This window comes from Prenolepis imparis, unplaced genomic scaffold (assembly GCF_030444845.1).
Source record: "Prenolepis imparis isolate NDT839.2.m4 unplaced genomic scaffold, iyPreImpa1.0 SCAF_9, whole genome shotgun sequence".
NCBI classification, from domain to species: Eukaryota; Metazoa; Arthropoda; class Insecta; order Hymenoptera; family Formicidae; genus Prenolepis; species Prenolepis imparis.
In genome coordinates this window covers 4,414,160-4,432,027 of record NW_028141167.1, presented here as the reverse complement: position 1 = coordinate 4,432,027, position 17,868 = coordinate 4,414,160, and the positions used below count along the sequence as shown (strand labels likewise).

The following is a 17,868-nucleotide window of genomic DNA, read 5'->3' as shown; positions in this document are numbered from 1 at the left end:
TCAATCAATTTCGAATCACTATTAATTAAACAGCGGTGGTAAATTTCCTTCCAAAATGAGCGTAGGCAATATATATCATTAGGGATCACATTCGTTTGTGTATGTCGCAATGATTTAGAACTATAGCGAAAAGGAGGTATGATGAAATCGACAAATAGACCCCTTAAAAAGACATTTTGCATTAGTGTGATATGATAATTGACTTAAGCATAAATAAATAAAGCGTTAACAGCTATATATTAACTTGAATTTCGTAATTATTTCATAAAAATTTAATTAATTTATTTCATAAAAAGAAAACTTTTAGTTATAGTGTAATCTTAATATATTATGTATATCTTACTTTTAATATATTCGCGTGTTTTCTTTGATCCTATATATATATATATATATATAAACATATTTGGCAGTAATATTTAAGTAAACTAAAAATTACAGCGATCAGAAAAGCGATGATAGATCCGATAAAATAAAGTATTTGCTGTGTGCAAAGAATACGTATGCCTTTAATTGATATGTCATATATTTATTGTCTTCATTAATCTGAACGAAGAGAGATAAGGATGCCCCTTCCGACAAGAATTTACGCGTGAATAACCATCATTATAAATCAAATTAGAGCACGCAGATCGATCGAGTACGAGGCGGGCTACCGTTCAGTTTGTACTAATGTATTGGTTTCTCGTCGTTCGCGAATCCTGTCTCTCCTCGATCCCTGGCTCGAGTCTATTGACAATTGCGAAAAACTTTACCATTGCGATCACGTTTTTCTGGAAGAACGACGTGCGATGGAGAAGTGTGAGAAATCGGTGAAGGAGCCAGGTAAATTGCAGCAGCTCATTTTCACGGTGATCGGTAAGTTAAAAAGGAAGAATCCTCTTTTCTGTTCGATTCTTCAAGAAATATACCTTGCGACAGATTGACACCTTCCAATAAGCAACACGTGAGCAATAATGCGAAAATTCCATAATTGCAAATTTTCGATAACCGATGGTACCCTTAAAAAAAAAAAATGAAAAATTAGAAGGAAAAAATGTAAAAGATATAAAAATACAAATTAAATATACTTATAAGTATTTAAACATCACTTCTAAATAACTAATAATTAGCTCTAAATTATATTAAAACTCTAAAATATTTACTTGAAGAGTCTCTTTGATTATAAAGTCTCTATTAGACTTTTGTGTTGATTATTCCATGTTGGGTAATCATGTAATTATTCTTCAGTAAATCTGTCGTCGATGTGCTTTGGATTCGTTATTGGATGGCAATCACCGGCAGTTCTGCAACTACAGAATGCAGAATCGCCGGTCGTAGGAGGCGAACCCATGACGGACGATGGTATATCCTGGATGAATGGGATTTTGACTCTGACGGGCGCCCTTATTACGATGCTGCTTGCGGTGATACCCGACAGGTTCAGTCGAAAGAGATTCGGTTACGCTTTAGCGTTGCCGATGATACTTTCCTGGCTGTTGATCATCTTCGCAACCGAACACATACATATCTACATAGCGAAATCTCTAGCCGGTATCGCTGGCGCCTGTGTGTTCTTCCTGGTGCCGAACTATGTGTCAGAGATCTCGTGCGACAGCATCCGTGGTATATTAGCAAGTATCATAGGATCCTCTATAAATTGCGGGATATTGCTGGCTTACATCTTAGGCGGCATGCTGTCCTTGTATACTCTCGCTGTAATCGGCGCGATTTTGACCGCGTTGTACGTCATCGCTTTCGCCTTTATCCCGGAATCGCCGGTCTACCTGGTGCGTCAAAATCGTATGCGCGAAGCAATTAGGTAAGCGGGATATGAGGAGAGAAATATTCTTCTTAAAAGCATCGCGAAAGAATATTGCGATTCGCTGTTTCCAGGTCGTTGAATTGGTTGAAAGCCGGAGACACTCTGGTGGTAGAACAGACATTGTCGCATCTACAATTGCAAATTAAGGAAGCCGCGTGTACAAAAGCTGCCAAGCTATCGGATTTATTTAGAGACAGAGCAACGATTAAAGGATTGATTATCATCTTGGGTTTGTACAGTGGTCAACAATTTGCTGGGATCCTTGCGGTGGTAATTATCAATACATTTAAAGTGATATTGTTTTAACTCATATAAAAAGAAAAATGTAATTTAATCTTATAGCAAAGTTCCTTATGTCAAAAGCAAATATAAATGATGTAATGATTTTAGTCATTTTCTCGCTTTTCTCAATTATTATTGATTCAATGTATTAACATCACGGAAAATGATATTAAAAACTTCCTTTCATTCATTCTATTGAATCTTCATCCTTATAAAATAAGAATAATAATTTCTTATTTTTCCAGATCAGTTACACGGAGAGTATTTTCAAAATGTCTGGCAGTTCGTTATCGCCAAACATGTCATCCGTAATTGTGGGAACTATAATGCTCCTTGGTTCGTCTCTGTCGACGTCCTTAATAGAACGTGCGGGTAGACGGCTTTTGCTTTTGATATCCTGTATGGCAATGTGCATGTGTCATTGTGTGATCGGCGGATTCTGTTACCTCCAGGAGTTGCAATATGATGTATCCGTTTATGCTTGGATACCAATTGCAGCACTGTCTCTCTTCGTGATAACGTATGCCCTAGGAATGGGCAACGGACCAGTCGTGATAATGTCCGAGATATTCAGCCGCGACGTGGCCAGCGTAGCCGCGACTGTGGGTTTTACCATGTCCTGGGTCGCATCTTTCGTCGTAGTGAAGATCTTTGCCGACCTCATCGCTCTACTAGGTATGCACGGCTGCTTCTTCCTCCTCGGCATCTTTTGCGCGTGCAGTTTCGTGTTCTGCTTCGTATTGGTGCCGGAGACTAAAGGACGGACGCGCGAAGATATTGTCGAAGAGCTCAATGGAGGTGGGCGATATAAAGAGAAGAAGAACGTTAAGCATATCATCGGGATGGATTCGGCACATGCGGCACACGTGTAAAAATATTATCCGTATGTATGAATGAAGTATTCATCTGAAAGCACTCCATCAGAGAGATTTATGAAAAACTGACACCTTCATTATTCAATTTGTCTACTCTCATTGTCAGTGTTTTTAGATGCGAATTTCTGTATATATACATCCTGTACATAGCTTTGAAATAGAAAAGTTTATGCCGTCAGTTTCTTAAAAGATTATTTTCTACATTGAAAATATGTGCAATGTTTATAATAGTTTTTATTTTATATTGCGCACTTATTTTATTATTTGCTATTTAAAGTTCGATTATCTGTTCAAGTATTTATTTCGTATAAGTTATGTGTGTGCAATGTTTCTCTGATATAATTTGACATATCGTAAAAATAAAGTAATTAAATATGCAAATGGCTTCATATAATTGTGGCTTTAAAGAGGAAATGAGTCTCGCCTGTATTTTAGCTGCTCTTTTAGTATCTCGCGAAATTTCGTTTTATCAATATTAAATATGTCACAGAATGGTACGCAACGTATAATGTAACGTCATATATTATTATCTCGCAGATGTGCTTTATAACAGAAATGCGCATTTGGGACATGTAGATACACAATGTATGATGCAATATTAGGTCTGTTCGTGTTGACTGAACTCGCTACACTAGTTCAGAGGTTATCTTTTTCCTTTCAATGTCAAGGAAAAAAGATAGACTCTGAACTAGTGCAGCCAGTTGAGTCAACACGAACAGACCTCTTGACTTATACTAATAGCGTTTTTCACTGGGAGAACTAGTGCGCACTGAGTGCACATAAAATGACATACAATTTCACAATGATATAAGTAATTAAAAAAATAAAATAATTAATAGTAAAAGCTATTATTATCATTACTCATATTAAACAATAATAATAATAGCTCTTACTATGAATTATTTTACTTTTTTAATTACTTATATCATTGTGAAATTGTGTGTGATAACCTTTATGTGCACTCAGTGCGCACTAGTTCTCCCAGTGAAAAACGCTATAATGTTGATAATATTCAGGGATGTGTATTATTTGAAATAGATGCATTTAAATATTGGAAATATAAAATGTAAAATGCCTATTTTGTAGTTTGCATTTAAAATACATGTGTTTACAAATACAATGTACACAATACATATGTTTTCAAAAACTATTTTACATTTACATTTAAATGGTTTTTATTACCAATTTTTTATTTCAAATGCATTTTTCTTGCTAAAAATTAATCAAGATATCAATAATATGTATATATAACAATTGAAATGTCATTAAAGAAATCATTAAAAAATGTTATTAAAGAAGCTTATAAAGAAAGTTTACAAAAATTTAATAAAGAAATAAGAATTTAAATATAAGTAATGATTGTAAGAAGTAAATAAAAAATAAGAATGTGTGTGTGTGTATGTGCGCGCGCGCGCGTAAATATTTGAAAAACCATTTAAAAACCATTGAAAACCATTTAAAAAATGCCTATTTTCTATTTCCTATTTTAAATGGGTGTCTAAAAAGCATTTAGCATTTTACATTTTCAAATGGAAAGCTTCCAACTATTTCGCATCTATTTTAAATGAGTTTTGACACCCATTTTACACATCCCTGATAATATTATATATGATAATGCAAACAAGACTATAAATCAATATTATATTAATAGCAATGGTGTGTGTGTACTACCGTTAAAGATAAGAAAAAAAGTTGTATATAAAAAGATACGTATATTCAATTAGTGTATTCTAGTCCTGTACATTATCTCATTGATAATTATTCTTATTATATTAATGATCTCTCAGACATATGCAAACGTATCAACTATTATATCAACAAAAATTAATAATAATTGTAAGAATCAAGTGTTTTATATAAAATATGGAACTTGGACTTTTTATTTACAATTGGAATTATGTTAATGTATATACATGTATAGTTTATGTAAAATATCAATTTGTTATCTACATACTTGTGCACAATAAAGAATCTGTTATACTCATATACACAAACTTTCATACAAATATTATGATAATGTTTGTTTATCCATACAAATTGTCAATGTTTGTTTAACAAACATCTTAACAATTAAATGAAAAGATATACAAACATCATATTCAGAAAAAAATTTTAGTGCTAATCATCAGTCGTTCTTTTACGCACATTTTTATTACCAATTTTTCTTCTCTTGAAAGTGGTCGGTGCATCCTCGTCATCACTATCATCGATATTAATCTTTGTGACAATCTTTTCCTTGAAAGTCCTCTGCGGCGGCGGCGGTTCTATTTTCTCGAACACAGACAGTTGTATCTGCTTTTGCTTTGGCAATTGGAGATCCACTGGTTTCTTTTTGCTGAAATACAAAACATTTTCGCTGAAATATACAATTACAAATTTTTTCCTCCACGTAGAATTGCTCAATCCTCGAATGTGGCGACGCACTTTAATATACAAATAAATAAACGATATCTACTGCTATTGTGTTAATTAATCAATAAAGCAATTAATATAACTTAAATTCTATAGCAGTTTCCATTCCTAGTTTACTTCTTTAATTTCCGATCATCATACACAAATATAAAGAAATATTTTAAAAATCAATACCTTTATATATAAATATCTTTAAATATAATATTTATCTTTATATATTAATCTAAAATTATATATAATATATATTTATATATAATAAATCTTTATATATAATCAATATCTTTATATATAATATTATATTATAAATTAATTCAACGTTTTGAGAAATTATGCATTTAATCGTAAAAATATATTAATATTCTCTCCCTCTGTATCTTATATATCTATAGGTATTTGAAAATTAAGAGCAAAGATTCGTCGTAACGCGATAAATCCCGGCAAATAATGTCTTAATCCATCTTTGCGACCGGAATAATATGACGTTCAAATATTTACATTGTCTCCACGACTTGCCAGGATCCATAAGGTTGCGGTCTCTCGGGCACACTGTAGTCTCGCCAGTAAGGTCGTTCCTCTTTGGTTGCCTCCTTCTTTATTTCTGTGCTTTTGTCATCATCTTTGGTATCGTCCTCGTTTGTAACAGATTGTGTCACACGTTCCCTCATCTTCTCCCTCTCGGCATTGGCTCGTTGTTCCTCGAGAATATCCGCTTTCTCGATCGCTTCCTCCTTGTTCAATTGTTCCATAAGCTCCTTCTGGAGCACTTCCTCTTTCGCCTCCTCTTCTTGTTCCGCGAGAGTCATGTAACCCTCCTCCGGAGGTTCCCAAACCGATTCTAATATGTACCAAATGATGTGCTCGATAATAGATATAATGAGATTCCTCCAGAACTCAATAATATGTGATGTCATAATAATGTAATTTCAAAGTGGCATTAAAATTTATTTTTTAATATTATCTAAAGTACATCATTTATATAAGTACAAAAAAATAAAATATACAAAATACAAATTAAATTGGAAGAGAAACATATAAATCTGGAAATTGCATGATTCTCTCTTAGGAAAAACCAATGCATATAAATTTTTATAATTATAATTATTTATTTGTTATTAGATTGAGACAGAACAAGACGTCAATATAACGCGATCAAATATCCAAGAGACAGACGGGGGAAAAAAAAGGTAAAAAAATGTTTGACGAAGGTACACGTACCGTTTGTTTCGATGTGCCAGTAGTAAGTGTATCCTTCGGGACTGCGAGCCTCGTACCATAGTTTCTTGACAGGTGCGGTCGGACGATCATCCTCCTGGGTCTTCTTCCCTTTTCCCTTCGTCTTGTTTGCTTTACTCCTCCCCGGAGTCCTGTTCTCGCCGCCCTGCTGCTGGACTCGTGGAAACGATGGCGCGCTTTTTGACAAAATCGGATCGCAAGGATCAACTTTTGGCGAGAGCTGGAAAAGTCTCAGCGAAAAGTCGCATTCGTATTAATGAATTGCGCCCCAGTTTTGCTGGGAAACATGGACGTATATAGTTAAAGATGACTAGTCTTTTCATAAATAAAATTAATTTTATTCTTGATTTTGCGAATAAAAATGATAAATGACTGTTTTGCTTGATCATTACGATCATAGAATAATTAGAAAAGTCGATTTGAATATCTACTCACCTGTTCGGTGTTGCTTTTGAATCTCGGTATCGTCTCTAAAGAGGCTGGTGGCATACGATTAAAATTCTGAGGCGTCTAGAAATATATAGAGATGTGTGAGATAAAACATATTAACTTATAGATTATTAGACTCTCTTGTGTTTGTGCAATAAATAAAAATATAGTTCTTATCTTTGTGATTCTTAAAAATATTCATTAAATCTAATATTGTTAGATTTTTCTTTTAACTAAATATTAAACATTTAAAAAATATAACTATACCTCTCTCGTCTCAATCTTGTTCAGTTTGTCTTTAATCATTTTTTCAGCAGTCATATCTCGCGTGTTATTCTCGACATCCTTCAAATATGCAGCCATAGCCGCCTGTATAAAAAAGAATGATTATGTTATCATTAAGCATCAAATTTTATATTAAATATCAATATCCGCGACAAATATAAACACGTACATTTTCCATCTTTTTGAGATCATGCTCGAATTTTTTATTCTGCTTCGCCTGTTTGGCACTATTCTTGTGAATTTCTTTGAGCCGCTTGCTGACATTTTCCTTATGCTTCTTGCCGCCCTCGTGGAAGTCGATACTCGGTTTATTATCGGCGATCCAGCACTTGCAGAAGTCGCAGAACTTGCGGCCTTGGGACTTCCAATAGTCCGCCCTGCAATCCGTTATCACACAACTAGGATGACACATAAATATCTCCATCGTACGGAATCGACATGTCAGCAAGATGTGACAAATTGTGTAAATTTAATACGTTAGATCTCGGTTAGATATAACATACTTCTTATATCCATTTGTAACAAGCTACTTTTTCTTAAAAATCAGTTTCTTATATCAATTTTAAATATCTTATCAACACTTTATTTGTAAGGGAGATTTATATTTTTGTAAATCCTGCGACTATATAAAATACAGACGGTTCGAAATAGTCGAAAAAGTTCTATTTTTGTCCCCATCGATTGGTGGAATAAATTTTTCAGTCGATCGTCTCGGGTTCGTGCTATCTTTACGTAGCAATTATTGGAGGAAACGTGAACTATGTTGCCCGAAGAAATGTCTAGAAGAAATATTTTTTCTTTCGTACCGAGATGAGAACAAATTAGTTGGCAATTAGTCTCCGACCTACGCAGCCTTGAGCGTCACTCGACCTTCCTATTACGTCTTAGTTGCGACTAAAGGATTCCCAAGGAACTCAGCGGGGGTTCGAAAAATTGTCGAGATTTGCGATAGAAAGAAACTAAAGAAGAAATATAGATGTTTGTATATTTCTAGATTTTCGCATCTATTTTCGTAATATAAATAATAGATAATAATGGAAATTAAATAAATAAAAACAGAGTATGATAAAATTTCGGGAAAATCAGGTATCAAGAATATCTCCCTCCTTCTCTTATAAATTTTGTTAAAAAATGTTTGAATCTTTGCGATTTTATTTTACGCACGTTACATTTCATACATCTGCTCGAACGAACTTTTGCACCGCCATCATTCGCGTCGAACTCAGCATGCAAATGAATTCCGACGGAAATGTCGTAGTTGAAGGAACGTCGAACACATTCTTGGGAAAATCGAGCTCCAATTAGAAGCCGCCAATTAGGGGCGGAACTACGTCTAATTATTACTCGGAGAAGAATTCAGGTCGGGAACCGAGTTAAAAGTGACTCCGTAATTTTGCCAAGGTGTGCGAACACGAATATATTTCAGATGGGAATTATTCTAATCATGATAAAATTCGCAGCAGCGCTTTTTTTATTCATGATATCTGTCATATTATTATGTGCATTTTAAGTTACAAAACTTTTGAGAGAAAACTTTATATTTAAAACTGTCAAAATTGCAAGCTTTTCCTACGTTTCTATAAATTATTAATAGTAAAATTTAAATCGATCAGTTTTGGTTAATAAAAAATTACAACTTAATTATATCTTCTCTACAAATGCAATTAATTATCGTTAAATAAAAATTAAAAACATAAATTTAATTTATCAATTGCACGTAAATATTTAGCATTATATTTTGTTTAATTAAAAAAAAATAAAATGAAATGGAACGGTGGAAATTATTCGATTTCATTTACTAGTGTCAGCATCGATTTTCGGTGGCTAAACGGATTAATTTACTCCGTTTGTTTCTTTTTGTCAAGTTACCCGACAGTGAGTCGCACGAATAAAGTTTCAACCTGTTGCTATATGTCAAACGATTTTACAGCAAAAATTTGCTTTGTACAATAAACTTATCTTGAAGGCATTCGTTTCTATTATAGGTATATACCTTGCGCTGCGCTCTATTAATGTTTTATCGATGTTTTGTAACTGGTATTTTATGCACGACTCAATTCAACTGTAACGAAGTAACAGCAATAAAAACAGAATCAAGGTTAAACGCAGATAATAATAGACAGTGACTTTGAAAAACTTTAACCGTACTCCCATTTTTCTCTTATCAAAAAATAAAAACCATTATGCTTCTATTTTTAAAAGTAATAGCAATGCAATTTTTTTCGCCAATTGTCAAAATCTTCATGATTCACAGTTATAATGTAAACTTATAAGAAATTTGATTAAAACCTAATCTTATTTAAATGTATTCTAAAATAGTGATTGTATTAATACAAAGAGATTGATGATTTAAATTTTTCTGAAATGTGTGCATAAAATAAGTAGCATCAAACTATGTCGAACTGATATCTGTGTCAGACAAACAAACAAACTTCGCCTGAGACGGGTCAATGAATATTCATCGAATTATTGTGGATATCTCAAGAGTGGATTAATCCCTGGGGCGTAAATTAATTACAGTATTTCGTTACACAATATTATTCTCGGATTAACGACAATTGAACCTAAGTCATGTATCTAATAATCTATCAAAAAGATACGAACCATACAGCGTACAGATTTGGTATATACAGTGTTGTGCTTAGATGATTTTAAAATTAGCTAGATAAAGATGAGATAAAAATATGTAAATTCATCTTAGATAAGATAAAGATGATTTTATTTTAAATATATATAGATAAAAGATAAAATTATATGACGATTCATCTAGATAACTTCCAGATAATATTATTTTTAAAATCGCTTATGTAAACAGTTAAAAAATGTAATGTAAAATAAAAAAATGAAAATTATAGATATAAAAATATATTTATAGTTTTATTTATAAGTTTTTATCTTGGTTTTTATCGTTTACTGCTCAAGTTCTATTACTTAAAATATTTTTATATGCTATGAAACTCTAAACCAAATTATCTGAATATTATGTTAGATAATTTAGTAAAGATAACACTTCTTTTAATCTAAGATGCAGATATAGATAATACATTTTCTTATTATCTATATAAAGATAAGATAACGCCAAAATTTCATCTAGATGATCATCTATATAATTTTATTTAGATAACAGCAAACACTGGGTATATAATAGCATAAAATTATTGTTATTAATATAAATTAAAAAATATGTAATCGGCATAAGTTTTTCACGCTATTCCTATCAGATATACGTCCCGAAATTTATATCATACAGAAATAAATTTATGACAATAATTTCGCGGGAGATTATTTATTTTGTTCTTTTTTTTTTAAAATCTTTGCTCATATATATTGTTATCTTTATTTTCTCTGCGATCTTTGATATTAGACAGCAGTCTGAAACTTATTAAATTGGCGATCTTAACGAGCGATTTCGAACGTGTAGCACAACGTCGCGCGAAATAATGATCTCGCAGATGAATTAGGGCGACGTTAGAGGACTCGGGCGAAATTAGGCAAGATCAATACATAAGGTTTCAAGGCACATGGCCATTGGCCGATTTCCAATGTAGAAATATCCCTCCTTTGGAGGACCCCCCGTCATCTCTCCGAGCCGATGATCTGTCGCATCTATCATGCACCGTTGCTTTCGCGTGCATGCCATAACATTAGACTGATGTACATGTACATACGTATGCGCAGGCTGTCAAACGTGTCACCGTAAATCCGCTTTCGTGCGGATGTGGCTTTGTTGCAGCGCAACAGGTTTCCCGATTGCGTTCGACGGATATAAATTGTCAAAACGCACATTCGGAATTGATCGGCATAAATCTCGTCGCGCAATCACGCGAATGACGAATTTATGAATATGTCGTTAACATCGCGTCTCTTGTGTTGTTATATTTATAAAATTACAACATGCTTTCGCGCGACGTAATAAGCCAGTATCAGGTCTCTTGATATTTTAGAGAGGCTTAGCCTTCTCTTAATACGAGAGTGGTCCAATTATAATTCTCACGTCGAGACGAAACCGATTTAATTTACTAAAGAACAGATGTTTCGCGACGACACCGTGGCCGGTTAGATTATCGTATCAAATTCAACCGTCTCACAGAGAAACGCGAAATTGCTATTGTCTGTAACAATATCACCGAGGTCTTGTTATACTTGTATCTCTCAGCATGCGGTAAAGTACGCTAATGATGCGCGTCCATAAGCAGCTTGCGGATCACGAAGCACATCTAGTTCTACATACTGTCTATACATAGAGCGCAGTGGAGTCACTATTAATACGAGCTATTATTAATAGAAGTGCTCGTCGGGACAGTTGTGTGCACCATTTTCCGACGTGATTCCGCGTCCCTCCGGAGAATCGCGTCGCATTATTATTCAAGGCGACCAAACAACCACAAACACGACATAGAGAATTCGCCAACGTGTCTCAACGTCCTCCTCTCGAATGCATTTCGTTGCATCCTCGCTTCCTCGCATTATGCCAGAACGAAACTGCATTCGACGTACTAAAGCATATTTTGACCCCTCCTATCCTTCCCAATCTTCATTTACCCTTTTAGAAAGTACATGAAAAGTAGAAATTTATAATCAGTAGAAAGCAAATCTGAAGTATTAAAAATAAAATCTAAAAAAAATAAATAAAATCTGAATAAAATCTAAATAAATAATCCAAAGTATTATTGCCGGTTACATTAAAGTGACTTTATTGGCGATTATACGTTGTGAAACACGTCCGCGTTGGCCAACAATAATTTGGACGAAGCACCGCTCGGATTTATCGAACGAGAACAATGATTTTACGTTCGATGCTATCTACGTGCTTGCGCGTTTATGCATCGCCAACAATGCCGTGATTGTGCCCTTGATTCGGTCCCCGCGATACACGTTTATGGCCATTATGAGCACAGCTATTTTGATGCGACGTCGTTCTTCGTTTATAGATAAACCGACCAAGTGTAATCGGTGTGAGATTAACTCAGACGCTTCTTCTTTGCCGACACATAAATATTCGCCAAGGCGGTAATAATAATTTGAAATAAAAAATCGTAATTAGAACTCAAATATCGATATACAATATCTAACGCGATCAATATAAAGATCTTGTAATTAACGATATCAGGGAATTACATCTTCCATAAGGGCGACATTTTACGGCGGAATATACGATTTTTTTTCGGAGCCCTTGTACGTAATGGATCTTGAGAGATAAATCGGCGTAGGAAATAAATGGAGGCGAAACTTGCTTAACTGCTTAGTTACTCGCTTCCAAATGTTGGCTCCGAAACAATCGGCGAGAAGATAAATCGCGTTTTCTTGCGATTGTACGTTAGACCGTGCGAGTTTTCGCATGAGGAAAAACTAGTTCTTACTCTAATGTTCGATAAGACTGCGAAATCCACTTACGATTATGCGCTTATGGCTTAAGAAGGCGAATTTCGTACTGTCAAAAAACACAACGTGAAATTCGGGGCGCGATAACACCGCAGATTATGCAAATGACAATGTCAATTTTACAAAAAAGAGCACTTCTCCCAAATGACCCCAATAAATTTCGTTATACGCCGTTATCGTTATCGAAATTCGTGTATAAATTCTAACGAGTAAAACATATATTTTATTTTCTCATCTTGAAAGCAATATCCGAGGGTAATTCGGAAAGAGATACGTTCGTAAATGATGTAAAACATTATTTTAACATTATATTGTTATCGCGTATTCATTTTGACAAACAGCATATCGAACTAAAACTAATTTAGATTTGCTCTTATTTAATTTATTCTAACATATCTTTCTCGAGTGAAATTTTAATACGGAAAATCGGAAATAATCTGATGTTTTTTTTAATAATTTATGAAAATAAAAAAATTCTAGAAAGTGATTGATATAAAACAAAAATGATATATATATATTAATCTGATATTCCCTGCCGCTAGATAATGTCTTGTTTACGATGCATATAACGAGATGAAATATTTATTAAATCAAAGCGCGCTAAGTAATATGAAATAAACATGTCGTGCGAAATCAAATCTAAACAGATAAAAGTCGATGGGCGTGGTGAATCTCGTCGTTAAAAATTGAAAACACGTTCGCGAATTCCGGGACCGTGTCGGTCCATTGCTGTTTGCTTTGGCAGCTAGTTAACGTTCGACGCTTCGGCGTTTGCTCGCTGTCGTACGTCCAGATATATTTTCGACAGGTTTACGTTTCGAAATCACTCTTCACATTACCCGCTTCGTCCCTCCTCTTCGCCTCTTTGTCAGACATGAATTTCAGGATGCTCGTTGAGATCAAGGTTCCCGAAAATTTATAGTCCATTAGAGACCGAGAGGGATACATTTTTCAAAAGTTTCGATTGTAACGCAGCGTAATCGTAAATTATTGTTATTGAGAAATGTGGCTTGATTAATCGGAAAAAGTTGCTTTGTGATTACTACGAATGCTGTTTGATAAATAAATATTGATTCAAGTGGTTAAGTGTCTTTTATATTTATGTCTTTTACTGAACGGTTTATTGACTGAAATGCAGAGTTATTTCGATGAGTTGAATTTTCCATTTTACAAATACATATGTCAAAATGTATCTCGTAAAATTTGTATTTATTCAGATTATATGTATAAATTTCAACTTTTGTGTAGTTTTCCCCTCGTAATAGTTCGACAGGCAAGTATAAAATATCTTACACATAAAATATGCATAAAAAGAAAAGATAGTTTTTTTGGTATTCTTTTAACAAATATATACTGTATCTCGACAATTTAGCATAGCTAATTTTTCGAGAACAGAGCACACTCTTCGTTTTTCAAATATTCATAAAAAAATTATCATGAATGTTTATAACGTGCGATCAATTATTGTCACGCTGTGACACAGATTGAGCGTAAAGGCTCATGCATAAAGGAACATTTTAATCCTTAAGCTAGCACTCTTTCAAGTTCAAAATTTACAAGCGCGACGTTTCATAAATTAAACATAACGTGAAAAAGAAGGGAAACTTTGTCTCTTATAGATGACGTCCTTATGATTGAAGATTAAAACAGATTAAAAGTTTTTGTGCGTAAAGGTAATTCATTCTACGTTTGATCCTCTAATTCTTAAGAGGATATACTAACTTGTATACAACAAAAGAAAATTAATTTCTTTTTTAATTTTAAATTAGCGTATAACGAGTAAAATTCATCTTTCGCAGATTGATTTGAAATTCGTTATGTGAACTTATTATACGGATTCCTATTCTTTTTCTCTTCAGTAGAAAATAATCTCTGTTAATTAAAATATAAAATAAAACGAGTACAGAGATTATAATCTCGCGAATTTCGCATTAAAAATTGCCATTAATTAATTAACGACGTGCTTGCGGATTTCGACTTGCAAAATGCGGAATATATTATTTTCGCTCGAGTTCGCACGGAAAATTTGCCAATTGTTGCTGCGAGACGACGCAGCGTCGTCATTACAATGAAAAAAAAAGGGGTTCGTACATTGTTCTAATTTTATCACGTTCGATAGTAAGCAGCTTCCTGCTTCTCTTTGCAAAATGCATTTGATTTTGCACAAATAGATTGCAAAAACAATCTCAACAATTAGAATTAACTTGTTATCTCATATACAGAAAGATTGGACAAACATTTTATGTCTTTACTGCGTATAAATAACTTTTTATCCTGTAATTCTGTTACGTATTATAATATTTTACCAGAATTAAAGTTTTATCTCCCTGTTCTAAAAGGATTAATTAAAAATTTGCACGCAGCATTTCTGCACGTGTAGGTACCTGAAACAGGTAACACGTGCGTCGCTATGAGGCATTGTTGAAAAGGGCTTAGTATATATAGAAATCGATAAACGACAAACGAATGGAGTTGTCCATCTCGTGTTATATCGACATCGTTTATTATTATGCGATCGTACATACGACAGCTGTATAGGCTGTATCAAAAATTCATAGCTTAACTCGTAGAAGATCGCAATGTATATGTTTATTTAAATAACAATTATATCAGTTCATGTTTTTTTCACAGAGATATGAAAATAGATAATAAAGTTTCACTTATCACCTAATTTCTTTAGTAGATTTTGTTAGAAAAGTAACTTGATTATTTAATTTATTCTCTCTTAGATTATTCAATGTTCGAAATGAAAGATATCGAATTTTCTGGCAGATTGATATCGATTTCGACCATGATTTATAGACGAGAGAAAATTCGCGACTTCTGATGCGCCCTGTATTACATATATATCGTAGCGCACGTGCACAAACTGCACTGTCGTTTCCACACTCGGCATTTCATTCGGTGTTTTTGTTCTTCGGAACTTTTTTCATGGAAAGAAATAAGGAGGGAAAAAGAGAGGAGAGCACTTACGGCATATAAATATCTTTATATATCATCGCTGCTTGTCAAGAGCAAGAGACGGTTAGAATCCACGAATACGAATATCTCGATCGCGACGATGCACCCAATAGACGAAGAGAGCCCTCGAGTCTCGATTTCCGAGTTTAATAAGCGCGAGAAAAACTTCTCAACAATTCGCATGAGTCCGGATAAATTATCTGAATAAGTTTGCCTCGAAAAACGGATGAAATTCCACATTGAAGGTTCTATTTAAAATTTAAAATGATTTGCGTTCAATATATAATCGCGCCTGATTGCATATAAAGGACTTTTTACATTTTATTATTACTTTTATTTTATTAAAAAAATTTTATTAAAAAAAAAGAGATGTGTTGACAATGAAGGATGTTGCAGACGACAAGAGGCAAAAGAAAAATTAAGCTGCGTCATAAAAATGCATTCGATGCAAGATTGCATCGTTGAAATACGTTTATATTCATCCCCTGCGCTTCGTAGATGATACGTGTATGTATGTAGCGCACGTAAATATTAAATCCGCAAACGATGATGAGCGATATATCAGGATAATGTATGTCGTCGACGCGCATTCATTGATAACAATCAACGTCACTTAACGTCCCGCGCAATCGCATCCTGTCGATATATAGGTTTATAGGTCGTAACAATGCAAACAATGACGTACGCATTCGTCGAAAATTGCTCGGCGTGAAAAATCTCATTTGAGAGTATCCGAAATTACGAATAATTAGCGTCGAGATAATGGCAATGATTACGCGGAATAATCGCTAAAAAATTTTTAGAGTGAAAAACCGAGAAAAGGATCAAGGAAATTGAGCAACAAATATATCGAAAAATCAGAGCAACTCCAAGTTATTTAGTTCTTGCCAATTAAATATAAATAAAACAGTAATTTCAACATCATACCTTATAGACGAAACATTGTATTCGCTATTATTTAACTGCAATTCGCTTCTATTATATAAAAAAATATTTTTCTTTCGAAAAAACAAGAGGAAAAAGTTTGTTCACGTAAAATCGAATGTTATTTTTTTATATATATGTATATTGCAGCCCGAACGGCGCAGCGGTAATTTGTGCATGCAAATTCAATTGATCGACTGCTCCGTTTTTTCGCGAGACATCGTCAGTGAGATATGTAATTTCGTACCCGTATAAATTGCCATCTCGGCGGGAACGAGCTCGGCGGTTTTATCCGACGTCCTGCGACGTCCCGGAATTCCCACGTGCGGCGAAATTTACTGTAACGGCGGATAATTCAAGCGAGATAAGAGACACAAGGGGGGATGGAAAACGATTTCGCCCCGAAATTGTAAGCTTCGCCTCGTAACAATGCACCCGGAAACGGTGGACTCTCCGAAACGATAGCCCGACCGTATTATACCAAATGTGTTCTAGGTGGTCGAGTAACCTTGTAATTTTTAATTAAATTCTATCGCGAGTCTGAACTCAGCCGATTTTTTCGTTTACGGTAACTCGACTCGGACGCGGTCATTTGTCGCAAGTTTGTAATTTTGGTCATTAAGGGGAAGGATTGAAGTGTGGAGACAAGACAAACTTCTCCGACACTGGAAAAAGAAAAGAGATACAAATTGACACACACACTTGGCTCTCCTTTTATATAAAGGCCGTCCAATTAGTCTCGGCTGTGGGACGAAACAAAGGCGGTCGTAAAATAATCGGCAGCCGCTCGTCGAAGGGCCGTGCCGTGTTATTTCTGGCGTGTATTTCTCGACGCTGCGTTTATACATGTTACACGAGCGTTTAAACAAGAGAGGACGGGGGAAATCGATGTCGAAATAAATATTATTAACACGTGGCTGGCACGTTATATCACGCTGTGTGCGACGCCGCCTCAATTCCGCTTTCTTGCGATACCCTCCAAAATGTGGAGGTCCGCGATAGTTTTCTTTGCGTGCCGCAACAAACGTTTCAGAACCATTAGCACCCGTCTTACTAATAAATATTGGCACCGCTTGCTGCCAACCATAAAGACTATTTTGCTACCAAATCATCATCGTTTCAATTTTTCACGAATCTCAGGCGTACGGGCGTCTAGAAGAAATATGAATAATTTGTGAAATAATTACAGCGATAATGTGACACTTCTAAAAATTGATTCTAATTAATTATAAGCACTAATTAAAATAGTTTAATTATTAAAATTATATAAATGAGAGAGAAAAA

General features: G+C 34.4%; 2 protein-coding genes across 3 annotated transcripts in view; one reads left to right on the top strand and one right to left on the bottom strand.

The window, feature by feature from the left end:
* The first annotated feature begins 478 nt into the window (after window positions 1-478).
* LOC145940270 (facilitated trehalose transporter Tret1) lies at window positions 479-4,222 on the top strand. Its single transcript, XM_083045189.1, has 4 exons — window positions 479-855; window positions 1,228-1,798; window positions 1,873-2,071; window positions 2,329-4,222. Exons 1-4 carry the CDS (start codon window positions 789-791, stop codon window positions 2,953-2,955), a joined length of 1,464 nt encoding a protein of 487 aa, XP_082901315.1. The 5' UTR covers window positions 479-788; the 3' UTR covers window positions 2,956-4,222.
* Window positions 4,223-4,903: 681 nt separating this feature from the next.
* LOC145940273 (uncharacterized) overlaps window positions 4,904-17,868 on the bottom strand; it is a 33,653-nt gene continuing 20,688 nt past the window's right edge. For both annotated transcript variants that reach the window (XM_083045191.1, XM_083045192.1), the window contains 6 exons: window positions 7,487-7,694; window positions 7,300-7,401; window positions 7,039-7,113; window positions 6,586-6,823; window positions 5,866-6,205; window positions 4,904-5,293 (listed from right to left, as the gene is read on the bottom strand). In XM_083045191.1, coding sequence (XP_082901317.1) covers window positions 5,077-5,293; window positions 5,866-6,205; window positions 6,586-6,823; window positions 7,039-7,113; window positions 7,300-7,401; window positions 7,487-7,694 — 1,180 coding nt within the window. In that variant the 3' untranslated portion in view covers window positions 4,904-5,076. The remainder of the gene's footprint in view (window positions 5,294-5,865; window positions 6,206-6,585; window positions 6,824-7,038; window positions 7,114-7,299; window positions 7,402-7,486; window positions 7,695-17,868) is intronic.